The 26,675-nt window shown below is 42.6% G+C and overlaps 1 protein-coding gene across 2 annotated transcripts; it reads left to right on the top strand.

Annotated features, from left to right (window-relative positions):
- Positions 1-26,413, top strand: efnb2a (ephrin-B2a). Of its 2 annotated transcripts, XM_063497284.1 has the most exons (6): positions 1-105; positions 297-852; positions 12,075-12,358; positions 19,107-19,199; positions 20,412-20,519; positions 22,257-26,413. In XM_063497284.1, exons 2-6 carry the CDS (start codon positions 740-742, stop codon positions 22,664-22,666), a joined length of 1,008 nt encoding a protein of 335 aa, XP_063353354.1. In that variant the 5' UTR covers positions 1-105; positions 297-739; the 3' UTR covers positions 22,667-26,413. The 2 variants fall into 2 exon arrangements, with proteins under 2 accessions (XP_063353354.1, XP_063353353.1); XM_063497283.1 differs by having other exon boundaries at positions 7-852.
- The last annotated feature ends 262 nt before the right edge of the window (positions 26,414-26,675 follow it).

Below are 26,675 nucleotides of genomic sequence, written 5' to 3' on the forward strand. Positions count from 1 at the left end.
GTTTCGGAGCAGCCGTTGAGGCTTCATCCTCCCTGCGCGCTTTGGTTTATTTTGCGGGAGGACGGATCTGCAGGATTGCGCCGCAGCAGCAGCAGCAACACTTTGGTGTGTGTGTTGTGTGTATGTGTGTGTTTATATCCGTGAATGTGTGCGTTTTTTGGAGGGGTGTATAGTATGAGAAGTTCCATCCCAGCTCCTTTTATTTCTTTCATTCTCACATGTGATCATTTTCTTCATTTTGACCACCCGACCTCATTGTTTCGCCCTCCTCATTTCTCTGCTGCTGTCACCCACAGTTTGTTGCTCACCAGCTGAAAGAAAGAGGGAATATCTCACCACCACCACCAACAACAGCCACCACCAACCACCACCACCAGCCATCTCTCCTTTTCTGTGCTGCTGCTGGATTTTGCTGGACTATAACGCAGAGGGATTTATATTGGTATTGATTTGCTCTCTGATGGGATGTATTCCAGCCTTTACGCGCTGAGCGGGGAGAATACAAACGCACTGTGCGCCGAATGAACTGCTGCCGTTTGGTTTTTGGTGCATCTGGAGATGCTCTGATCGGGGTTTGTGGTCCGTGCGCATCCCCTCTGGATCGGGATATAAGCTGAAAACACTTCCCTCAGCCCTCTCTGTCTCTCTGGAGCCTTTTTTTGTTGTTGTTGTTGTTTATTTTTTCCCCTTCTCCTCCCAGTGTGGACGTTTGGCTGGTTTGAAGGCGCACAGGCTCACCATGGGGGACTCGATGTGGAGATATTATTTTGGAGTTTTGTTTATTGCCTTGAAAGTGGACCTGTGCCGGGCGCTCATCCTGGAGTCCATCTACTGGAACACAACAAACACCAAGTAAGTGCCGCTCGGAAACCCCCCCAGACGTAGTAGTAGTAGCAATAATAATAATAATAATGATAATAATTAAATAAAAATTATAATAGTAATAACTAGACTGAAATCCATCCCATGAGCGCGCAGAGGAGCGGAACAAAGAGCCTCGGATTTTAATCCTGGGCTGGTATTCTGAGGGTCATTTTTACTGGGTTTCTGTCTCGAGTCGAGCGAGAAAAGCTGGGTTTTTTCGGAGTTAACCCTTCGTGTCAGCTCGCCTTCGAGCTTCACGTTAATGGTTGGTTAGAAAATAGCCCGGTTGTGTGCTCCTGCACTCCTCCGGCGCAGTTTCTCGGAGGTTAAACTCTGATCCGTGTCAGATTTGCGGCTCGTCGGGGCGTCTTTACGCGCAGCGTTCGGCTCGGGCCCGCTCGGCCGTGCGTCACGGCGGCGTGTTTGGGGCAGATTTCTGCGGCTGAAGTGAAATTTTCACGCTTTGCTGTGATAATAATCTGCTGCCACGCGTGTTTGTGGTGAGAGGGGTGAGGACTGGAGCTGTTTCAGTGGCTGAAATGTTAACGTTTCGTTTTAGCGAGAAGCGGGGAGTCTCCGCGGGGGCAGCCGGGACGCTCCGCCGGGCCTCAGATGCTCTGCTGCGGGTTGTGTGTGTGGGAGAGTGCGTGTGGGGGGTAAATATAAAACAGTGAATTCAACCCCCTGAGCAATGAGGTGGATTTTTAGTTTGTGGGGTAAATGTGTTTAGGACGTGAAAAGTTTTCCTGGAAGTTGGAGTGAAGCGGCGGCTCCCCAAACGCTTCCAGCCGCTCCTCGCTGCTGCCAGACGGACAGAAAAGGCCTCAGAGGGGTTGAACTCTGCTCTGGTGAATATTCAGAGAGGCGGTTAAACTCTTTTAATGGAAATTAAAAATAAAAATAAAAGAGGAGAGAGAGGAGGTGGTACTCCTGCGTGCAGCCCGGCGGGGGGCGCCCGTCTTTGTGGCCGTTTGGTCACGGGCGAACTCCTGCAGCCAAAAGGCTCCAGAGCGGGAACGTTTTCTGGTTGGTGGTCGCACTAGAACAGGTGTAAGTCATGGAAATGTGCGCCTTTAGCCTGACTGGCGCTGTGTTCCTTTGTGACGCAGAAAATCAGCGCAATTTCAGAAAAGACGCGCAAAAAATGCGCTTTTTAAAAAAATATTAAGGCGAGTGTTGGTGCAGGGCGCAGTTTAGATGCTGGTTCAGTCTGGACCTTTAGAGGCTAATCTTGATCAAAATATCATCTTATGTGTGTGCTCACTTTAAATAATTTAGTTTCTTTTTATTTATCTTCGGGTTATTTCAGAGATTGCTTTGATTAATCTTTAAATTAAATCTTTAAGTATTTGAAGTCTGCACACCTGAGACAGTGTTTAGTAAAAATACTTTCAGTTCAGTTTTATTTATGTAGTTATTTTAAAAAGAAGTAGGAGCACCCTCACCTGCAGGAACTGGATTAGTTTGTTTTAATTTTTTTTTCTTATTATTTTTAAAAAGTCAGTTTTTATGACATTTGACTGAAAATGTCAAAAGTTTCTTCTAAAAACTCCCTGATTTGGATCTAGATTAGCTCTGGAAGATCATCACGTCTAAGTTAAACTCAGTTCTTCAGATTTTTATGCAGACCTTTAAGAATAATCCTGCTGATAAGCAGACAAACAGGAGGGGGGGGGGAGAAAGCAAAAGTATTCCTGTGTCTGAGTGGAGAGGTCAGAGGTCACACAATGATCTCATTGGCTGATTTTTCTTTTTCTTTCTGTTTTTGGTAGTTTTTAAACTCTCCGTCTTTTGCTTGGGTTGAATAACACCCTGAAAGTCCTTAGTGTCTTCATCAGCAGGTCGGAGCTCCCCCTGCCTCCTCTTCCCCCTCTTTGACTATTCAACTGAGGATGGATGTTGGAAATCTGAAGGATTAAGCCTCATTGTTGTAGCTTTACTACTTTACTGCCCTCAAAAAACAACAACAAAAAAACCAAAAAAAAACCAAGAGAATGACCCCCTCCTCCTCACCACCTCCTCCTCCTTCGTGTGGTAATCCATTTTGTAGTTGGGAGGGAGAAACAAAAGCGAGGCCTGCTTTACATGGTTTTATGTAAAAGAAGCGCTCCCTCTCCTCCTCTGCACTTCATTAAGAGATTACACAGCAGCCCCCGAAGGCCCTTTGTGACCGGGCAGTGACAGGGGCACCTCTTGGGGTCCTTTTGTGAATGTGGAGGGATGCAGGGAGGGACGGAGGGAGGGGGCGCAGAGATGCAGAAACCTCCTGAATGAGTGACGAGGAGTCCGATTCTAGTGTTTTTGTGTCTGTGAGGCCGTGATGGCGTGGCACATTAAACCCAGCTCGCCCTGCTTCATGTGCAGCTAGGGTTTATGTTCAGTTTATGGTAAATAAATACATTTAACCTAACTTTAAAAATAGGCTCTAACACGTATTGTGTCCATTAAATCAAAATAATTTCTATTTCTGTCATTTTTAAAGAGTTCGCTCTTGTCCTGCTGCTGTAACTGAGTCACTCTGCTGAGTCAGACCAGAAAACACAAAAGTAAAACATTTACAAAAAGCCAACACAGCACAAGAAAACATACGAAAGCAGCACATTGTCTTATTCTTCAGATTTTTGACTTTGACTTTTTACCTTAAAATAGACTCCCTTTGCGCATTGCCTGATCCCTTTTAAATAATCTTAGCAAATTCAGCTCTTCATAGCTAACTGATCCTCGCTAACAAGTTTAAGGAAAACATTTTTCAAGTCTTTTGTTAGAGCAACTGAAATATAACTATACTACAGTAGATAATAATAATAAAAAAATTATTAGTAGCAGTATTTTTGCTAACTTATTTTATCCTTAACTGATCCTAAATAACACAACTGATTTTTGGTAAACTGAACCATGATAATTCAAAGATTAGCAAACCTTGCTGATCCTAGTTAACTGATCCTGGCTAACTTAGCTGGTCCAAGCCAGCTGATACCAGTCAACTTAACCTCTTCTAGCTAACTTAACCTATTTTAGCTAACTTAAGTAATTTTAGCTAACTTCAGTTATCCTAAACCTAGCTTATCCTAGCTAACTTAATCTGTTCTGGCTAACTGATACTAGCTAAGATAGCCAGTTTTAATTAAGTGATCTTGGCTAACTTAACAGATCCTAGATAACTGAAATAGTAGCAAACTTAACCGAGTGAAGCAAACCTAGCTGATCCTAAGGTAACTTAATCAGTCCTGGCTAACTGATACTGTCTGACTGGTAAGCTAATTGAGATGTGTTACTTCCTTGAGGGCAGTGGTGTAAAATAATTCATGTTTTATTTGTCATTAGTTATGTTAGTTGGTTAAGTGTTAGAGGTGTTTAATAAAACCACGAATGATTACATATACAGTATAACTAAAAATAAAATGCATGTGTTTGATGAATATTCAGTTTTTAAGACATTAGAAAATAAATAAATACTGGCCTGACATATTTACAGAGGAGGTTTATGTGTTGCCTCAACGTTGTTTGTCAGAGAAACAGATGCTCAACCAATTACAATTACGGCAGCTATAAATCAATGTTATTCCAGCGTCAGTGTCAGCATACTGGCTGGGTTCCTCTACGTTTTAACGCCGACCCAATGTTTATTTAGCATTTCAGTCTCAGGCATAAAGATGATTCAGATTAAAAGTTGGAGAAGCAGTTCGTGATTGCCTCTGTATAATGAAAGAACAGGGAGAGAAGAAGAAGACGAAAATCTCTCTGGGTGATTACGGTGGTTATGTTTAGCTGCCTCGGGTCAGATGAAAGATACGAGGCCACCACGTCTCGTCCGACAGAGGGCGATTAACCCTTGCTGCAGCTAAACATCCAGCTCCCCTCGCCGTTTGCTCATGACTTAAGGGCCGCAGGAAGAGGTCAGCGGCTCCATTTGGTCACACAAATCCACCAGAAAGTCTGAAAATAGAGAGAGTGGAGGGACAAACAGGATGCTCCTCTTTCTGTTTGTTTTTCTTCTTCTACCATTGGGCTCCTTTTGTCACCCTGCCCTCCACAAACACTAAAAACACTTAGAAGATAAACGAGAAAACAGATATAAGCCTTTGAAGACTCACTCAGGTGTCGCCTACCTGTGAGCCTGATTTATGTCACTTTCATCACAGCAAAGTTACACCTTTAAAAATCTTGAACTCCTTTTTGCTGCTGTAGAGATGAACCCCGTCTGTCCTCGCCTCCTCTCTGCGCCGTCACAGAGGATGCCCCGTGAGGCCCGGGGTCTCCATCCAGCTCCTCTCCCTGTGATTTTCTGCCTGTTCACTAACAGTTGTTGGGGAAAAACTTTTAATAGTTAAGTATTTTAACAGTTAAGTGTGTGAAGTAGTAAAAAAGTTGGCAGTTTGTCGCAACAGAAGTGTAAAGTAAACTAAAAGTGTGTCGGGAAGGAGTGAAAGTCATTAATTTATGCCTTATGTGCATGTTTTTAAACTAACTCCATTCTGATTTTATACTGATTTACACAGATTTAATGAATTTTAACATTTAAGTGCCTCAAACAATAGAAACTGCAAAAACTCTGACACATGAATGAAAGAAATCCTTTTCAGCTGTAGATTTCAATGTCTTCAGTGTGATTTTGTTGAACTAAATATAAAATATGCAAGTGTTATTTTTCTTCCCGCTGTTTTAAAAACCCACCTTGTCCACCTACGTGTTTGAGGTTTATTGTTTTGTGTTATTTGTTTTTACCTGCGCTTTACTCCAATCTGACTGTGTATCCAGTTATAACAGGAACAAAAGAAAACTCGGCCCTTTGACTTTGATCTTTTTTTTTTCTGAATATGAATTTGTAAAGCTGTATGTGTGATAGTAATGATTATTGCTGTATGGATTACAATTTTTGATTATTTTATTTAAACCGGTTTCTCCGGGCAGGTTTTGTTGCCCCGTAGGAAACTTTTACTGTCGTTTAACGGCTTCCTAACACCGTCGGTCCTTTTACACACAGCAAGTATTTGACTTTAACAGGTTTAAATTGTTGGTGTGAGGGTGACACAAAGTTTTTCTGTAAACCTTGAAATTACTGACAGAAATCTAGCTGCCTTTTGCTGAATAATCAAACAAATAAATGTAAATATAGAAGTTTTTCCACAGTTTTCTGGAGGGTTAAAGGCTGAGACGTTGTGTTTCAGTGGCGTAGGCAGTGTTGGGATGTTTATTTTTAGATTTTTATTTTCATTTTACCAGGAAGTCACAGTAAGATTAACAGACAGAGACGGGGCCAAGTTAGTAGTGTTATGAACTCCATTACACGCCCTTCAAGGACTTTTCTTTTCACACCTTTACCTTTGTTCTTTGCACTTTTAAATTCACGTAACTCCTCTGACAGCTTCAGCTTACTATGAAAATTCAGATTTCCACAAAGAAAACATGAAGACATTGTTCTCTTAAATAATTTCACTATGAATATCTCAGCATTCACTTGTTTACAGACAAGTCAGTTAATAGAGGATCTAATCAGCTCATTTGTTAACAATAAAATGTATGTAAAATTTAAAATGTGCTCTAGTGGTGCAAAACTGGGAACTCCTGTTTTATTATGAATCCGATATGAAAAATCAGTCATTTGAGTCACAGGGACATTTTTCTTTTGATCAGTTTCAGTTTTTCTTGTCAAACTCGTGTACAGGGCATTTAGAGCGATTCCTGAGAAGGCACGGTTATTGTTCAGTTCCTGTTCATGGGTTCAGCAGGTACGTGTAAGGATTTTCAGGTTTCTGACTTCTTCTCTTAGTTCATCTTTTAATTTTGGCTGTTGCCTGATACTTTAACATGTTTTCTCCACTGCTTCATGACTGGAGTGCTGTAGTTTGTTGTACTCCAGTACATCCCCAACACAGGAAAATAGTGCATTTTTACTACAGTACGTTTTTCTGAGAGATTTTCACACACAAACATGTGAAGATCATTGAGTATAGCATATAACAATGAGGGGATTAGTGATCTGACAGAAAATTGGCACGTTAAGGGCTCTTACCACAGCGTTTTCACAGTTTCAAACATTTTAATGAATCGTAACTTAAATTCGTTGATTCAATAAATCATAATCGAAGTCGTCATTAGTTGCAGTTTCAAATCCTGTTTTTAAAACGAATACGTAAGTGGGAAAAATGCAGTCATGTCATCATCTATCTTTTAATACTTTAACAGATGTTTTTGAGATTATACCTACATGTTTTTACTGCCGTAACATGTTGAATGCGGGGTGTTTTGAGGCAAGTTTATTACAGAGTTTCAGACTCAAAATGCTAGTTTGACATATTCGAAAAATACGATTTTTGCACAAAGACTGAAGGGCAAAAACAACATTTGGATTAGTGATTTTACAGTAAATTGATTACTTTAATGTGCTTTTGATGACATTTTTCAGAGTTTTCAACCCTTTAATGAACCATAAAATCCATTTTTTTATGGGTCAATGTGAGATAATAATCTAGTCATAGCTTCATGTATCTTTTAATACTTTAACGTGTTGTTCTGGATAATAGTTAACTGCTTTTACTTACATAACATGTTGAATTCAGGGCTTTTTACTCCATGTCAGTGACTAAAATGGAGGCAGTAGATTAAAACACACTTTACATAACAAATTTCCAATTGATCAAATGACATAAACTAAAATAACGTGAAGTAAAGGTGCTGTTTAACCACCGTGGTCAAAAAGAAACAGACTTGTTTAACATCATGTGACTTTTTACTGCAGAAAAACAGCAGTCCATTAAAGGTCAAAGGTCAGCTTGTTAATGAGGAAATCAGCACCCTATAAGCTGGTAAACATGTTGTGGAAGTTCTTTTCTTTTATTCTGAAGAATGCGTGCCAGAATACTCGAGGCTCGTTTGGTTCAGGAATATTTATGATGGCCGGGGTGGGGTGAGGGGGGGGGGGGGGGGGGGGGGGGGGTCACTAAAGACGGGGTGAGGGGCCTTATAGCACGGTGGGGGTCAAATGCATTTACAATCATGAGGTGGAGGGGCAGGCTTGTATTTGTGTGTCCCCATTTGGCAGCTTCATCAGCCTCTCTGTATTCGGCCTTACCTGCCCACCGGGGGGTCAGGTATCCGGTAACACAGTGTCGTTGTCCTTTTGTGTTTCTTTTTCAGCCCCTTTTAAGCAGCTACTGCTTTTCTTTTTTGCTGAACTCTCTCTTTATGCAGCACTTTAGCTGAAATATGATGGATGGTTGTGTTTTTACCTCCGGCTAACGCATAAAGTGGTGACAAAGATCCCGCTGGACTGAAAATGACTCAAGTTTCTCGTTAACTCACTGTAGGCATTACATTTGTTGATGGCGTGTTTAAGAGAGAAAGTAAGATTAATTATTTGAGTTTTTGTCCCTTAATTATTATTTTATTTTGGGATATAGTTGTTTTTCTGTGAGTACATGCATGTATGTTTTTTTTTTACAGATTAAGGGAAATAAAAGCAATGTAACAGCAATGCCACCTCCAAAATTCAAACTAGGCTCTTGTAAAACATTAAAAATATAAAACCTTCCTGATGTAAAAGGTCATTTTAGATCTACAGTCCAAAATCTCCTAAAAAGATTCACTTTACTGTCACTTTACTGTGGCAAATAAAAGCATCAGATAATGTCTGTTACACGGACTGTAATATGCTCTTTTGACAATTACTGGGTTCTGTTTTTATTTTGTTGTCTTAAACAGGATTGCTTGTGATTTTTAAAACTGTACAGTAGCCCTGGGTGTTGCTATTTGTTTAAATTATGGGGCTGAAGTCATACTAAAGTGGGTGTTTGAGGCATAAAGGGAGGAGCTGGCGAGGTCTAATAACTGCTTAATGTTGGCGTTGCAGTGTATTCATGTGGCTCTTAAATATCTGAGTCATGCTTGATTTCTTGCTAGTAGCTAGCTTCCTGTAGAGATAGCACTGATGGCAGCAGAGCAGGAGCTCCTACACCCTGCTTGATAATATTGTTAGAGAGGTTTTGATCAAATTTGCTATCAGAAAAACTCGGAAATTATTAACTCGCTTCATCTGTGTATGTGTGTTCAGGAGGCATGTGCCTGTGTGTGGCAAAACACACATTTTTAAAATATTTTATGTGAATTTAAAGTCGTGTTTCAGGTTTGTAGCTAGAATCAGGTTGGGTTTAATCTGATTTAGCATAAAGGAGGTTTAATTGTTGTTTTTGAAGCCTTGATTTTGATTTTCTGGCCATCATTATCCGCCTTTGGTAATGCCCTGTTAACGGGGAGCTTTTGTGCTCTCAGATACATACACAAAACAACCGTGTCCGTGCCTTTCAGCTGCTAACGTCACTGCAGCTCTTTAATAAATCCTAAAGTCGGTTTTCCACGGGTGCAGGCCTGTTAGTGAATCTGCCCTATAGACGTTTAAAATGAGCACATGCATGCCTGCCTGCTTTTACCCCTGTACAAACACACATGCCCACTTGCACGCATGAATGAACACTTCCAGTCACACACACATATACACGTCCATGTTTTTAAAGCGCACAGCTCTACAGTATTTGTGTTCGAGTGAAGCCCCGAGGCTCTTCAGAGGACCTTCCCTCCCTCCACATCCACACACGAGATGATGATGCCAGATGGTGCTGCATACCCTTCCTCTCTCTCCCTCTCCTCTTCCTCACTGTCTGTCCATCACTGGTCGTACTGTATCTTCACAGAGTGTGTCTCTGGAGGGGGGCGGGGGGCATAAAAAATATTCGCTCGGCCTAGTTATCCACTGCATGTGTGTGTGCTTGTACTGGAAGCGGGGAAGATGATGCAGGGGAATAATGTACGTGTGTGCATGTGGACGTTTCAAAGACAAAGAGAGAGCGATAGAGACAGGCAGAAGAGAAGCAGCCACTGTATATGATATGACATACTGTATGTATGTCATGATTATTTAATATAGTGCTCTTTTTAACAGCAGATATCTTTCAAGCCTTGACAGATTTGCATATTTCTCTTTTTTTTTAAGCCTAAGAGAAAAGTCATTCTCCATACATCACCCAGGCTGAAGATGTTTTATTACCAGCAGTCTCATGGAAATTCGTGAAATAGTCATGGACTCTAAACTACTGAATAACGTTTCTGGACACAGATATTACGGGTTTTTCATGTCGCTGATCACAGTTATTGTTCTTTCTAGTCTAAAATGTTCCTGATTGGTGTTTGTGTACATTAAATTAATATTTTCCCTGTTTAAAGGCAAAAACAGTTCACATTCAGAGATAGAGAGGATGTGGCTCACACCTGAGACCATGTTTTTAGTCCTGGATGTTGTTTTAGCATGAAAAACAGGGAAAATCGATTACGTTTTCGTGACTACAGGACTTTACGGGAACTGGTCATTGCTGTGGCAAAGATCATGGAAAGTTGTGTGGAAGTACATTTTTGTTTTTTAACATTGTTTTTTTTTTTCCACTTAAAAGTGATGGCTAACAGACCAAAGTTGCAGGATTAAAGCGTATAATAAAGCGTAGAAGTCGTGGAGGATGGAAAAAACAGCACGACTATAACGATTCGTTTTGATGATGCTCCTTTTTGCATTACAAGATTGACAGTCATATTTATGCGCATTAGAAAATTTAATAATATTTGCAATAGAGAAAGGAAACAGTATAGTTATGAGAAAAGAAACAGAGCCATTAAAAAACGTATTCCTGTGTAAAATATGTTAATTATGAATCAGGTCTCCTGTGTAAAGGTTCTGCAGCTGCCCTGCGGTGCCTGTCTTTGTAGTCAGCTTTAAAGAAAAAAAACAAACAAAAAACTGTGAAATCCTGGAGCTCAGAGGACTGTTTTCCATCTCAGTGCTTCAGAAATGAGCCGACCCTTCAGGCAGAGGTCAGAGTTCACTCAGAGATGCTGTGTTTACTGTAAATATGTATGAAGGGATGCAGGTTTGTGAGGGAAAAACATGATGAGGATGAACGTTAACAAAGAAATTTCTCAAATAAATATTTTTTTTAATCTTTTTGTTAATAATTTATTGATAGTTTAGGTTAAGAATTATTAAAATATTACCGTGTCCGTATTGGTACTTTATCCAAACCCAATAATTTTTTTTATCCCACCTTTACTTTATTGCTATATACCATTATCACCATCCCAACTTTACCGTTTTGCTGTTTCATGCCACTTTTTCTAGATCAATAATTCATTCTACATTTTCTTTATTGCTATTTTATACATCGTGTGCCTTAAATTATTTTATTCCATCTTCGCCAAAAGCAAAAGAAAGATGCAATAAATGATCAAGTAGCTTTTGTATCATGTATTTATTTTTTTGATAGCAACTGTGCATATTAATGGACAAAAATAAAATGCACCCTTAGGCAAATTATACAAAATACATTAGAGAGACACATTATATACATAACAAGCAGAGAATACATGTAATGAGTCATGTCAAGTAAGACTCTCTGTTCAGCTCCATTTCTTTAGGGTAAAGACCCATTTTCCTGGTCGTAAACCCAGCGTACATTTCATTATTTGCTTTGCCTTCGTGTGTGTTTACGTGCACCGGTATTCGCAGCACACCGTAAAAAGCCTCCGGGGTGTCCGTGGTTAATGCTCCAAATTGTGTTCGAGCGTGGGGGAAAATTTGTTTAGCAGATAAAAACGAGGCTTCACCTCTGAGTGTGTGTGTGTGTGTGTAGTCACTGGAATGCTGCAGGGGCTCTCATCACTCGGAGACTAAATGACAACATTATTTTACTTTGGGAAGAAATTTAGGGAAATTCAGCTGCAACCCTCCAGGCGCTCTGCCTCTCTGTGACAGTATTGTTGTGGATTTGCTGAAACTCCGAGATGAGCTTTTACATTTTTTTTTTTAATTTCCTGTTTTGTATTCCAGCGATGTTCCACCATTTTCTCAACCGTGCCGCCTTCTCCTCATTTATCCAGTTAATTATTCGCTCTTTCCAGAAAAGCTCAGTGATTTTTATCTGCAGATACTGGGGTCACTTTGTACCACACACACACACACTCACACACAGCTCACATTCCTCCATTATCCTTCATCATCCAAAATTAATGGACACAATCAGTAATTACCACATCAATTATTAAACCGACTTTTCTTTTTTTTTTTTGTGAGTATGGAGAGGCTCAATGGCAAACACTCCAATCCACAGTGCATAATGAATGACTCCTCATCAGTTCTTCGGTGCCTCACTAACATCCCTCTCTCCTTTCAGATTCGTGCCAGGCCAAGGCGTGGTATTATACCCCCAGATTGGGGATAAGTTGGACATTGTGTGCCCACGTGTGGACGGCGGGGTTGGCGAGGGTGTGGAGTACTACAAGGTGTACATGGTGCCCAGGGAGCAGCTGGAGAGCTGCACCATCACCAAGGCCGACACGCCGCTGCTCAACTGCGTCAAGCCCGACCAGGACGTCAAGTTTACTCTGAAGTTTCAGGAGTTCAGCCCCAACCTGTGGGGACTGGAGTTCTTCAGGGGAAGGGACTACTACATCATCTGTAAGTATCCATTGATCCACAGAGGGGTAGATTATAGCTTACATAAACCAAAGGGGGAATTTACCTTAAACAGATATATACCTGAAATTTCAGAGTCTAGTTTGATCTCTGTAGATTCTTCAAATTCAGCGCAAAGACGGTGAAGAAGACTGTGGCTGATTGGTCCCAAATAGCCAATCGTGTTGTTGCACAGTACAGGTTCATGAAATTGTATCAAGGCTTAAAGTTTGCAACATTAAAGGTGTGGCAGTTTTTCATTTCGATGTTACTTGTTAGATAATCACTTCTGGCTCAAAATCAACAGCATGCTAGTTGCCAAAACGTTAATGTTTAAGCTTGAATCCAGTCAGTGATGATGTTGTTCGTTTTTATACACAGTCAGCAAACTTTTTAAGTCTGGGTTACCATAGAGTTAAACCTGTGGCTTTATCCTCATTCATTTTAATTGGGGTTTTAAAATAACTGCCCTGAGGTGTTGCCAAGATGGCCATCGAAACAGAAATGCTTCCAGGAGAAGTTAGGGAAAATCCAAAGTTCCAAGAAAAATCCAACTATTAAATAAACATATTGGATCCGTTTAAATTTAAAGTTGGGTGTTGTTTCCTGTGACTGTAAAATCATCTTCGATTATCTTGGTGGTTGTAGTCCTGTGGGTGCAGGTGTGGCTGCTGACTGCTGGCGATGTGCAGCATTAACACCATCCTGGGAGGAAGCTGGTATGGGGCTTAGCGAGGGCCCCCTGGTTTGAAACACGGGAGGTGGACTGAACCATCTGTGTGGCGCTGACGGAGGACGGAGGGTGGAGGGTGGGGGGACCATCTGCGAGTCTCTGCCACTGCCATCTGTGTGCTGTCACAGAAGGGGAAGGCCATATTTCTGAGTGAAGGAAGGGGAAGAAAGCAGGGAGAAGAGGGGATGAAAGGAGAGCAGGAAATACTGCTTTTTATCCAGGAGGCCGAATGTTTGCAAAACAAACGTGCAGGTAACAGGTTTGCAGGTACAACACCCTCCTCTTAACCTCAAGCAAACATGTAAGAGTAGCTGCTCTAACAGGTCATAGCTGCAGGTTATTTGCATGGTGGGGCATGTCTGACAGGTACTTGAACTGCGTTGCAGGTGAGGCTTGTATTCAGGTAAATATAGCAGGTTAGATGTTTCTTTTAGCTTCTGTATGCTCACTTTGGTGTTAGAGGAGGTGCACATGGACTACAAAGGCTTCTGACTGACGCGATGTCTCCTCCTCGGCTCCCTCCACCTCAAATGCTGATGTTAATTATTGATGAGCTGGTGTTTACACAGCGCGGAGCCCGAGGTTGCGTCCGCTGTGCGTCCTTCTCGCTCTGTAAATCCTTCAGTTTCACGCTAAAAAAACTCAGCGTCCTGCCGAGTCGACAAGTTGGAAGAGAAAGGGGCGGTGGGAAAGTTCAATTCTTAAAAAAGATGGTCGGAAAATCCAATTTTGCAGTTCTTGCAGATTCATTCTCGCTCCTCCCTTCACAGCTCCTCTCAAAATGCTAATACGTAGCCTGAAGAGGGGAGAGAGGGAGAGTTTTACTTTTAATTGCCTCACTTTTCTCCTCCGTTAGCTCTGGTCCCACTTCTGCAGCTTTAACAGCTGCACGGTGGCGCTTTGCACGAGTAAACATCAACAACAACAAAAAAAGAAAAGAAAAAAGACGCGTGCAGTTGCCATTAGCCTTGCAGCGATAAAACGAGCCAGCACCTGAGACAGTGCTAAGTGCTTTTCCCGCATTTGGCCTTAAATGACGGCGCTGACTCAGGGCACGTCTGGCAGCCGCACCTGAGCCACAGATCCGCCTCATATGAGCCATCTGTGTTCGGTATTTGATATGTAGCATGATTTAGCCCATGTAGGTCCACAATAAGCTGTGTGGTTCCACATGTGGCACTTAGTGGATCACATTTGGCCCACATGTGAGCCTTGACTTTTGGGAGCATTTTAGCGCACATTAGCCACCATGTGGGGTTGACACTTAACCCTAATGAACACCATTCCAGATACAAATTAATGTTTGGCCCAGATCCACCTTACATGGATCAAATGTCAGGTGTGGTGTGGCCCACAAAACACTTCCTGTAAACCCTCTTAACCCCAGCTTGAACTGAAGGTAGCCCAGATTTGGCTGAGTGGGTCTGCATCTGGGTGATCTTGATATAACCCATTCAGGTCCACATTTAGCCTGTGAAGGTCCACATTTGGGGTGAATCTAGGATAATACTTCCAAACATCCTTCTTCTACTTTTAGGAACGCTATAGTTCGTTTAGTCCACCTCTGGACCAACTTTGGACTCACACTGGTCCAAATGGACTGAATGTTAGGGCCAAATGTGGCCCAAACTTGCAGTTTTCTTGGAGTCATGCCTGACAAGTGCCATAGCTGGGCCTAAAGTAGCCCTGCAGTCTGGCATGTTTAAACTGAAAGCTGTGTGTGTATTTGTCAACTGATATACAGACTTCCATCGAAGTGTGACACAGCTTCAGGAAAGTTCACGCCGAGCATTTCATTAGTGTTTTGGAAGGCAGCGCTTGATACGTAATTAATTAAGCGCTGTTTAATCCTCCATTTCTTCTCACAATTGCCGAGGCCCCCGCACCAATGCCACAGATTTGGAGTCTCAACCAATTGGATTAGCTAGCGCTGCCTCGCGTTGAGTATTGTGCCAAGGCTCGGCCGAGATTAGACAGGCACGTTCGACCTCCCTGCTCGCCGCTCTTTACGTCCAGGGCTTTCTGGTCGGATATGTTTAAAGATGCAGCTGTGTGTCCTGTATCGGCCTGCGTGCCTCTTTGAAGCGGCCGCACACAATGCTGCTGCAGTTGGGAGCAGATGAGTTTGATGTGATTGTTTGCGGCAGCGTGGCCTGCAGCCGAGAAGCTTGCGAGCGAGATGATTACATGAGCCGAAGAGGAAGAAGAAAGGGAGAGAGAGATGAATGTGGAGGGAAAGGGGGCAGAAAGGGAGCTAACGAGGGAGAAAAGGGAAGATAGCAGCAGACAGAGTAAGGGAAAGATGAGCTAAAGAGGGCAGGAGGAGCCAAAACTCCACCGTCACCCTTCTCCTCCTCTTTCTCGTGAGAAAGACTTTCCTCGTTAAATGTCTGATTGAAAGAATTTGAATGCATGCGTCAAAACGTGGATTTTTTTTCTTTTTCGTGTTAATCTGCTTTTAAAATCGTGTGTGTGAGCGAGCGTTGATATTCGCGATGACCCGGCTCTGCCGCGACCTCTTTCCAAGGGTCACTGCCGACCCTTCCTGTCACGATCCATTAGGACACGCTGCTGTGACGGGCGCCAGCCAGCCCGTGACCTGCACGACGGCTGGTAATCACATCTTCTATCCACCCATCCATCCATCGTTTTTTCCTTCTTTTCCTCTCCGTCTGCCGCCATGTCTCTGTTCCACTATTTATGAGCAGCCCAGCTTTGTCTTTCGGCAGTGCATTGTGTATTAATTATACCCAGGGAATCTGGCAGCATGAGCAGGACAGTTTTACAAAGCTGAAATACAAATAATTAATCTTTTTGCTGAGAGTTACGTAAAACCAGATCAGGGGAAAGGCTCAAATCGGGACTCGGAAATGTCAAAAGAGTGGTAAATCCGGAATTAGAGGAACATTTTTGTTTTGAATGATCTTCAAGACCTCATAGTGCCGCATTATCCCAGTCTGCTTCTTGAGTGATGACATATCGACCGTGTTTCCTGATCTGAGGGTCTCTTCATCGTTTTTCCAGGAGTCATTCTCGGACAGCTTTTTTATTTATTTTTTAAATGAGGCCATTCATTGTGCAGCACATCTTTAGAAACTCACGGTGTCGTCAGAGAAGAATCTCACTCGGGCAGACTGAGATTACAGTGTGACGTTAAGCGACATATTAATGACTAACCTCATGTTGCAGATGGATCATCTTAGACGTTCTCTTTGCTGAAGTTAGGTCTGTTTTCTGCATCTGCTTCCTGCCATGTCACACGTTTGTCTCAGCCCACTGGGGAGAGGCGAACATGAACTATTTTACCCTCTTTCGCCATCCTTCCCTGTGCTAATGTGTTCATATTATTCAAACCACAGCGGCTCTGAACTAGCAGAATCCAGGTAGTTATCTTCTGTCCCTCCTCTGCTGTAATTTGTTCTTCGTGGTCTCTCTAAAGCATCACATGGTTATCATAGAGTCAGCTGAGAAATCTGGAGCCCTCAAGGTTTCCTTATTTTTGTTCCTGCCGTTCGCTGTTTAGGAGAAAAGAAATTAAAACCAGCTGAGAGCTGCTCTCACAGTCTTTATCTGGATTGCAGCTCAGCTCACAATTGACTGTCTCGTTAAACACGGGGTGATTTTCCACCCTCTTGATTTGATAAACAGGAGAAAATGAAGTTAAGGAGGGTGAGGACGGGGGATTTGCGTGAGGCTGATTTCACTGTGTGAGGACTCTTTTCGACTCCCATTTGTTGTGAAGGTGTGTGACTTTACGAGCTGTCACAGTCTGGCCTTTCTTTATTTGCTCTTTTGCCAATTCTGAAGGAAAATCTGACCTTTTCCGCTCCTTTTTTCTCTCCCCGTGCTTCCCGAAGGTCACGCGCCTCCTCTTTCTAGTGGTAGTTGGTGACTAAATTCATTTTCTGAGGGGTCTGTCCCATTCACACCACCTCCCCTTCCTTCTTTCCACCAAGCAAACCCCCAGCAGGATGGATTAGCTGGTTAACGCTAGCCAGATAGTGGGGAAAAGTGGCCAATTGCCGGGCTGGCCGAGGAGGGCCTGGTCATTCAGCCAGCCTGAGCCGATTCAACAATCACATTCTGTTTAAATCCAAGTCAGGCTCGCCTGGACTGCAGCCTTGGCACACGGAGAGTGTGTGTTTTCACATTTAAAGGGGAAGAAGAATAATTTAAAAGTTTAAAATGACTCCAGATTGAAGTGTGTTTTTATTTGGTGCAGCCGTGTTTGAGAGGGATTAGATTACAAAGGGGTTTATTTTAAAAAGGAGAGGTGTTTCAGCTACCGATGGGTTAAATGGTGATATGGGGCAAAAAGGGGAGAAGAAGAAGAGGAGGTGAAAGTAGTTAACGCCTCACGGTGGTTAAAGATGCTAAAACTCAAGCGTGTTGAACTAACAGGTTTATAAAATCAGTGCTCACACTCTCACGAGGAGCCTATAAGGAGCTTTGTCTGTAATGTGCTTTTGGACTCTCCTGGAAAGCCATAGGTCAGCCACAGAGAGGAGGAGGAGGAGGGAGTCCTTGTTAACATGCTCTTTGTGTCCGCTCTCATCACCGTCTTATTGAATCCAGTGGATTTGGATCAAAATGATTGGTGCCTGGGCAAGGGAGGAAAAGAAAAGAGAGGAAGGACGAGGAGGAGGAGGCAGAGTTTAAATTTTCAGACCTGTTTCGATCGGGATGTGATGATGTTTTTCAGGGAGTAAGTGGCGCTGAATGCGGGCCACTGAGCGCTGGCCGAAAGCCAAGCTGCTAAGCCCCGGCAGCTCGTTAGCTCTCTGTGTTACTGACCTGATAGACCACAAGCTCCACTAACCCCCTCCTCTTCATCCTCCTCCTCCTCCTCTCTGTGTTTGCCTGTTCTCTGTTGTGATTCAGCGGCAACTCCACCAGCGTCCTCCAGAGGCAGCGGAGAAGTGAAGCAGTGGGCCATATTTGTGCATTTCCGCCGTTCCAGAGTTTCTGTTTCCTCGTATTTAAACATTTTTTTAAGATCTCGTAATTAATTTCATTTGAGAGCCATCCAAATATTTACTGCCATTAGCTATATAAAAATCAGGAGGTACTCACTCTGAAGGGCTTTACCTTGACCTCCAGTCCTGCTGTGAGGGAACCTGGAGTCATTTTTGGCCAGAATATACCTTTTAACAAATCTGTAGGCTTGCCTTAGGGGTATAGCCACTTGGAGTTGCACTGAAAAACTACTTGATACCTTAATTAATGTAATTTTTCTGGAGGTTATCTCTATGATTAAAAGGGAGTTCTTCATTCTCACCCTCACCAGGTGTTGCTCTCACGGACGACTGGTCCACGTATAGTTACGCCTGTTAATAGAAGCCTGTTCTTCTTATTTCCTAGTATTCAATAAACAGCATTGTATTTCAACCTGGAGTAAATTAAAACCCACCCCACAGTCCTGGGGATATTCCTTTGGAAGAAGGTCAGAACCTATTTGGTGGGTGCCAAAATGTTTTTATATGTAGGAAAAGCCGAGCTTTAATACTTGATAGCTGTTGTTAATAAAATATGACTGGGCCTTTGTTTTATTATTTCAGTTCTTGTTTTTTAAAATATAAATATTTAATTGTGCTTGTGAACAAATTATTTCATTGTCTTTAATTTAGTTCAGTATTTTATTATATACTGAAGCATTTAATGTCTTTCACTATCTAAAAACCGTGTTCGTCTTTAATAAAGGGCTTACGGTTTACTCCAATTTTCCTGCCTCCGAATTTTCAGCATGGGCCCTCTCATCCCAGTCCTCTTCTAACTGCCTCCGTGTCAGCTCAGTTAGAGACATTACTGTCACATTTACTTGAGTTAATACAGTTTGGAGGAGGTGATGAACGGCAAATTGTGATTTTTATTAACGGGGGTGTGAGTCGTGTCTTCCCGCCGAGCTGCTGCTGTTGTCTTTGGCTGTTTTTATGAGATAGCTTTAAGGCGTTCGTGGCTACAGATTTTTCCCTGGCGCTGGCGGCTAATTCAGACCTTTCTCTTTTTCTCTTTCTGCAGCAACATCCAACGGCACCATGGAGGGCATTGACAACCAGGAGGGTGGCGTGTGCAAGACCAAGTCCATGAAGATCGTCATGAAAGTGGGACAAAGTGAGTATTTTATAGTTGGATTGCAGGCTCGTGTGTTAAATAGTGGCAGCATTGTCTCCATGACACCTGGGGCTGTGATGGGGCAGGAAATGTAATCTAGCAGAAGTTAATTCAACCAAACAGACACACGTAATCCCGTATGCTTCCATGCACCGGTAGCATCTGCTCCTGTACGCTCTGGTTGAAGGCTTTCCAGTTTTCTGATCCGTGAGCCTCTGCATGGAACACCTCAGACATATTGGACCAATAATTATTCACCAGTCTGTCACCAGAGAGGTAATTTCCCGGGGTCGACCCTCTCTATTGAGGGTCAGGAGGAATTAATCGAAGGAAAGACAGAACAGACGGTGAAAATGGTTTTCTTATAAATGTTGATGCGAGCTCCGCATAAATCACTGCATTTATTGAAAGCGATGTTCGACAGAGAGCGGTTCCGGCACAGAGTTCAGCCCGGAGATTATAACAGCAGATGCTCGGCGAATGACTCCGTCATTTAGTGTGTGTTCGGCGTTTAAACCAGAAAACACGTACGCTGACAGACACTTTATCAGCATTTAAAACCATATGGGTTCATTGTGGAAGCTAAAACTCAACTATTAGCAGCTCTTTATGGTTGATTACAGTCATATCTGAGTCATGAAGGGAAAACAGCTTGCCTTTATGTGGAATCAGTGGAAAAGATTTGGCTGTACCACCATGAGAAATAAAAAAACTCTTTATAGCCTAGCATTATTCCTTCTGTTAGTTTTACCACCTTGTTTAAACCAACACAGTCTCACGAGTGTTTGTGAAATATTCTCAGCTTTCAAAAGTTGAACTTTTTGATGTCTTTTGTGTTCCAGTCTCAAATGTGCTAATTTATATGAATTTACTTTTACATTTTTACTTTTAAGGAACATCTTGCTTGTCACACCAGAGAGCAGTGCAATGAAGCTTGCATTTCTCCATTAAAAGTATTACGAAAAGTATTATAAATGGCACTATTTAGGTAATAAAAACCATGCAGTACGGTAAAAAATATACATACTGTTTTAGATTCTGGTAATAAAATTTTTTTGGTTAGGTTTAAGTATTAATAAGTTTAGACAGTAAAAACTATCCTGTTAGATTTAGAAAAATATTAGGATTTGAGTTAAAATTAATGTTTTCTCATGAGATCTGGATTATAACAGCCCTGGTTTAATCCCTGTGCTTCTTATTTGCATTTTTCAGATCCTTCTGACCCCGTCTCACCCAAAGACCCTACCAGAGTACCCTACTCCCCCAAGCACCCAGATAACAAGGAGCCCTACAACCCCAACGACGTGCTGGAGAAATCAAGTAAGAATTACTCTAAATACAGAGACAGGGAGGTAATCGAGGGGAGGATTTATCGAAACAATTTGGCATTTGGGGCGCATGATTGTTCGCCCATCTCAGAGCAGATAGTGCTGAGTTAGTGTGTGTGTGTTTGTGTGAAGGAATGAAAGGTCAGCTAGTAATTGAATGTTGCCCATAAAACTGATAGGCATCTCCGGCCCCTTCAAGGACTTACACAGTATCTCCAGACTGGCCCCGCTCCAGCACCAACCCGGGACATTAAGAGACATTTTTCGGGAAAATGATCTGATTGCTGTCTGCCGTGTCTTAATGACCCATTCTGACTCGGTTCTTGCAAGTTTCTACAGCTCTTATCTCTATTACAGTACAATCTCCCCATGTAAAAAATAAAAAAAATAATACATTAAAAAATCAGGACTGGGCAATCAGGCAATTTCTGCAGTGAAGTAAAAACAAAACAAAAAAAAAACAGGAAGGAGCTAAGAACAAAAACAAGCTGACCTACATAAGCAGTCGTGGTTCAGTGAGGGCGTGGCCTTGCTCAGCTTCTGCTCTCTGTGGACGTCAGCATCTCGCTCTCGTTTCTCATTTTCTTTTTTTAATATCAAATCCTTCCATCCTATCGGAGCATATGGGCGTCAGGGTGCTACAGGCTGAGGCAGCATAATCCTCTTGTAAAACAACCAAAGGGTCCTTGCTTTGGGCTGCCTGCCATCCCATATCCACTTCCCTCTTGTTACCACAGCACTTTGAGACCCTATGGGAAGTAGCCGCAGATGAGGGGACACGGTTATTCTGCCCTGCCCACGAACAAACTCCCATCTTGAGAACAGGAGCTCTTGGGAGCACGCTCACCTTAGAGTTTTATTCCCTGGGAGTAAGAGCAGCTTGGCTTTCATAACTGATGTGCCATGATGATAACCTCAAATATTTCTTTATGATTTTCTTCCTTCGAGGGCAATTAGTCTGGAAAATTAAGTTGTTGTTTTTTTCTTTCTAAATGCTATTTGTCTAAGTGCCGTTTTTGCCTGCGTCTCCCCAACCGTTGTTTGTCCCATCGGGCTGCGTTTGCCCTACTTCCAAGGTTGCTGCTTTCACTTGGTGAATCTGAATGGCCAACAATCGAATGCGACCTTTACAGAAACGCCTTCAGTGTATAGGCTTCACTCTCAGCTGCTCATGGCAGCAGCATGGTGAAGAGAAACACCTTATCAGCTTCGATTTTAACATTGAGCTATTCTGCTTTTCCTTATTTTCCCTCATATGTGTGATGGGAATTCTTATTACTGACGGCCAAAAAGCTCTCAGTTTACAGACTGCTCTAAACACTCAGTCTCAGGCAGTTTTCTTTCTATTCTTGGATCTGTATGATGTCATAGGCACGGAAGCCCCACCCACCTGCTGTTGAAACCTACTGTTTATAAGGGCCAGCCAATCAGAAATGTGTCATGTTAAAGTGGGATGCATTGTAATAGCTTTTGGATTTTTGTCATTAGGTTATAAGAAGTATTACTAATAATGCTTTATTTGACTATTTCTCTTCTTTGCTTTTCCTGGGATCTGGCAGACTATAATATGTTTAAAAAAATTTGTAGTCATAGTTACGGTTTTGGGAGAGCTAATGAAAATGATCTTAATATGCTGTTTTACTGCTTCTGTGTTTTTGAGAAAAAAAAGCGTGTACGACAAATAATCTGACATCATCTTAATCATTCCTTCCTCTCTCTCTTCCTTCAGGTCCAGCATCTAGAGAAAGCAACGAAAACAACGGGAGCGATGGCAAGTCCTCAAACGTCATGCCTTCCGAGGTGGCCATCTTTGTGGCCATTGCCTCTGGCAGCGTCATCTTAATCATCATCATCGTCGTGCTGGTCCTGCTGCTACTCAAGTACCGGCGGCGGCACCGCAAGCACTCACCACAACACGCAGCGACGCTGTCTCTAAGCACCCTGGCAACTCCGAAGCGGAGCGGAGGCGGCGGGAACAATAACGGCTCGGAGCCCAGCGACATCATCATCCCGCTCAGGACTGCTGACAGCGTCTTCTGCCCGCACTACGAGAAGGTCAGCGGTGACTACGGACACCCGGTCTACATAGTTCAGGAGATGCCGCCTCAGAGTCCGGCTAACATCTACTACAAAGTCTGAGGCGGAAGCAGGAACTGGAACAATTCACGAAGCAGAGCGGGTTTTTGGCTTCGGCAGGCGCCGCCGGCACACCCTGCTAATGAACACTCTTTTTCTCTCTCACTCTGTCAACTCCTCCTCTCCTCTGATGTTTTGTCACTACTTTATTTTTCTTTCTGGGAGTTTTGCTGACACCTTGTCGCTCTGATTTGGCATGGACGGGAACGCGTGGCGGCCCTGTAGTGAAGCCCACCGCTGCTGCTGCTGTTGCTGCCGCCGCCGCCACTGCTGCTGCTCTCCGGGAAGCAGAGAAGACGTTCTCTTCTTTCCCTAGTGTTGTCTTGTGTTGTGCACTGCGGCAGCCGGCATTCCTGTGGGAGTGTTTGTGGGATCGGGAAGGTTTTTTTTCTTTGTGGAGATGGACAGACAGGTGTGAAGGTTTCCTGAGGAGGATGAGATAAGGAATTATTTTCTTCTGGCGTAAAGAGAGACTTCTGCTTGGAAAGCGAGAAGGAGAAGAGATGGAATGAAATGAGGAGGTGGAGAATTAAAAGAGGATATGGTCTGACCGTGAACTCACCAAACGGCGGCCTCCTCGCCCCTTGACACTCACTGGCCGGAAAAAGACTCTGTGGAGCTTCTCGCACCCATCAATCCTCTCTGGGACTTTTTCCTGAGTGACTCACGGACATCACCCCATTAATCCTGCCACCCACCATCACGCACACACATCCACCCTCGGGCACAGACACACTGTCTCACCTCTCGATGTGAACTGTTTGGGTGTTAGTGTGAATCGCCTCATTCCCACATTTTGTCACTTCTCTTACTTGAAGGTTTTAAGAGAAAAATAGACCCCGCCGACACTCTTTCCTTTTACGGTTTACTGTTTTTCATATCCTGGTATAGTTCAGGTGGCTCGGAGTGGCAAGAGTGTCCAAAAAGGAAATAAACCCAGGTGGCTTCTGGGAAGAGTGGAGGACTTTCATATTATAGTGCAGCACTTTTAACCCCCTATTTTTTATTTCTTTGGCCCCTCCACTCTTCGCAGTCCACAGAGAGGTTCGCAGTGGTGGATGGAGATGGGAGAGCAGCTGTATCCCAGCAGATTTAGTCGCCTCTGATCTGGGCCTTGACACGGAGAAGTGATGGAATTAAAAGTCCAAGAGGCCCGAGATCTTGTAGAGGTTAGCTGGCTGAAACAGCTCTAGGTACTGTAACGTTTACCCCAAGGGGTCCATTGATGAATAAAAGGGCCCCCTTAAAATAAATGGCCCCAAATCAGTGTGAACGGTGCTCTCCTTTAAAAAAAAACATGTAAAAAAAAAAAAAAAAGCACAGGGACATCTACTTACATCGTTACTGTTCCTTCATTAGCATTTCCATATTGTGAGTTTTTGATTTACTTCCTTTTTTTATTAAATAGATGTACATTTAAAAAAAATAACATTAAAAGATGAAAAATTACAAAAAAATAAAAAGCAGAATTTATTTATGATAGACACATACAGAGCACAGGTGTGGTCAGGCGGCAAGGAGAAGAAGTAATGTTAATATATTAATGGTATAAGTGCACATTATGCAATCTAGGTTTTTGATTATCTAATATCTCGGAATCCTGCTGAGGCCCGGAAAAGAATACGGGAGTCCTGTGTTGTTTCCCGCAAGTCAGCCGCTAAGTCCTGTATTCTTTCCACAAGTTAGCTGTTGAGTCCGTTATTTTTATTTTTTCTTACCCGGTTAAAAGTATAGTATTTTTTCCAGAATACAGGTGTCTCTTTCCCAGGAGTTGGCTACCGGATCCCATGTTTTATTTTTACCACAAAATCCTGGATTTTTTTCCCCACAAAAAAAAATACCAGGAGTTGGCCACTGGCCCTTGAACTGGCTACCAAGTCTCAGATTTTTACCCACTTGATAAAAAAAAATCTGTTGTCTGCCACAGACCACCATAGTTTTTCAACTCAGTCAGCTACGAATTAACAGATTATTAGCGAGTTGACTGCGAAGATGGAAAGAATGGAAAGAATACAGGAATCAGCCGCTAAGTCCCATATTTTTCCGGCTCAGTTTACGGTTGTCAGCCGTTATATGCGTATATTTTTGGTGATAGGCAAAGGAATACCAAGAGTAAGCGGTTTTAATCTGAGTCCCGTATTCTTTCTGGCTCGGTCCTGGGAAGGAGGACCAGGGGAGGAGAGTTAACCTGACCCTAAATAGCTCACATTGGTGTACACAAGGGCAGAGTAGCTGTGTCTCCCACCCTCACTCAGTGTAGCATCTCCCAAAGGATAACTCCCATGAACACCCAGTGCGCCCGAATCTCCTCATACACACCCCTCATGTTCTCCGTGTGATTGTGCGAGTGTGTGCGCGTGCATTTCAGTGACTTCACATTCATGAATATCTTTGGCGTAGGCCTGCCCCCGAGCATATATCATCCTCATTCGTACATGATCAAATTTCACCGAAAAGCCAAGCCTTGTATGATCTGAGGTTTGTGCCTCTGAGAGGCTACAAAATCTGCAAATATGCAATTCTTATTTATTTTTTTAAATCGATTCTGAGGAAAAAAAAAAAACACCTATGGAAAGTGTTCTTAACCACTGAAAGATGTAACAACAAACCAACACCACAAAACACAAGCCTGCTGTTAGCTTTGAGTTCCTGCATCGTTTCTAGTATTATTTGAACCTCTTCTGTTCTGACCGTGTGCCGTAGTACAAAGGTAAACTGTGAAAAATGAAACAATTAAAAAGCATATGTATCACACCCAAACAGGTATTTAAGAAAAGAGAAATGGCTGTTTAGTTGCTGTCTGTCTGCGGCAGAATATGACAATCTTATTAGTTTCTTTGAATCTGGCGTCCTTTTCTTAGCTTCGCTAACGCTCTCCCAGCGTCGACAGGTGTGCTCCGACCTGCTTGGAAATATCGTAGCGACGCCGTGAGAGTCTCAGCACGCAAGCTAAGAGAAGCACCTCAGGCTACTGTAAAATGCCTTGCTCGTATGGTCAGCCCTTGGTCACTTGACTCAGTAATTTTGCACCGTACTTCTGTAGGTAAGAAACTGTAAATACATTAATGTTTGTATTGTATATGGATCCTGGGTTGTTACAATAGCCTTATTCACCTTTTTAGGAACGTAAATGGAAGCGAAAAGTACAGAAAAATGGAATTCACTTCAGTAAAACAGAGCATACTACTTTTTTGGTAAATAGCTTATGTAAATATTGACCAGAACCCAATAAAATCATTTTTATAAACTCTTAAAGTAAGATGTTTTGTATAAAATTTGAATTTTTTGCTATGTATTTTAGCTAGCGCTCGATGGAAAGCCCGTGTCCTCCCCACTCCCTCCCCTTTTGCACTGTTTCCATTGTAATTTGGTTTAAAAAAAATAAGAAAAGAGAGAAAAGTTGCCAAACTGACTGCTGCATATTTGTGCCATAAGTGTGTACCATAAATATTTATTGAATTAGTTTCTTTTTGTTTCTTTCTTCTTTTTGTTCTGTTCTGTTGATAATTTGAGTTCAGTCCGGTTTGTCAGTAACACAGTATTATATTTGCATTGTTTGTTCGTCCCCCCTGGTTTTCTTTAGTCATGTCATGGTTCTCCCCTTTTCCTCGCAGTATGAGATGGCCAGGCTGTGAAAAATGGTTTTAACATTCAAAACTTTAAAACAAGTTCAACGTGAGGATAAATGACACACATTCCACCAGTCTGTTACAAACTGAAAATGTTTTTCAATAAAATGTTTTTCCTATGGATGCGCTGCTGCCTGCTTTGTGTTTCTTACTGCATGAATAAATAATGTCTGTTTTTGACTGTTTCACGCGGCGACTTTATTACAGTTTCACTGGCTTCTTTTAGATGTTTATCACTGCGGAGTTGCTCTAGAGGACAAACTTCATCGCTCTTTGTTCGTTCTGTCGTTTACGTTTTTATTTATACAGTATATCTTCCTGCCAAATATTGGTGGGAAGTGACTGCGGATAAACGCTTAAAAGATGTTGGATTCCTGCAGGGA

The sequence above is a fragment of the Pelmatolapia mariae genome, linkage group LG16_19 (genome assembly GCF_036321145.2).
Source record: "Pelmatolapia mariae isolate MD_Pm_ZW linkage group LG16_19, Pm_UMD_F_2, whole genome shotgun sequence".
Taxonomy (NCBI): Eukaryota; Metazoa; Chordata; class Actinopteri; order Cichliformes; family Cichlidae; genus Pelmatolapia; species Pelmatolapia mariae.

Excerpts from the sequence above, each read along its gene's own strand:
- efnb2a (XM_063497284.1), top strand. The coding sequence starts at position 740 with ATGGGGGACTCGATGTGGAGATATTATTTTGGAGTTTTGTTTATTGCC. Across the intron at positions 853-12,074 it reads TGGAACACAACAAACACCAA|ATTCGTGCCAGGCCAAGGCG; the intron begins GTAAGTGCCGCT and ends CTCTCCTTTCAG. Across the intron at positions 19,200-20,411 it reads CGTCATGAAAGTGGGACAAA|ATCCTTCTGACCCCGTCTCA; the intron begins GTGAGTATTTTA and ends TGCATTTTTCAG.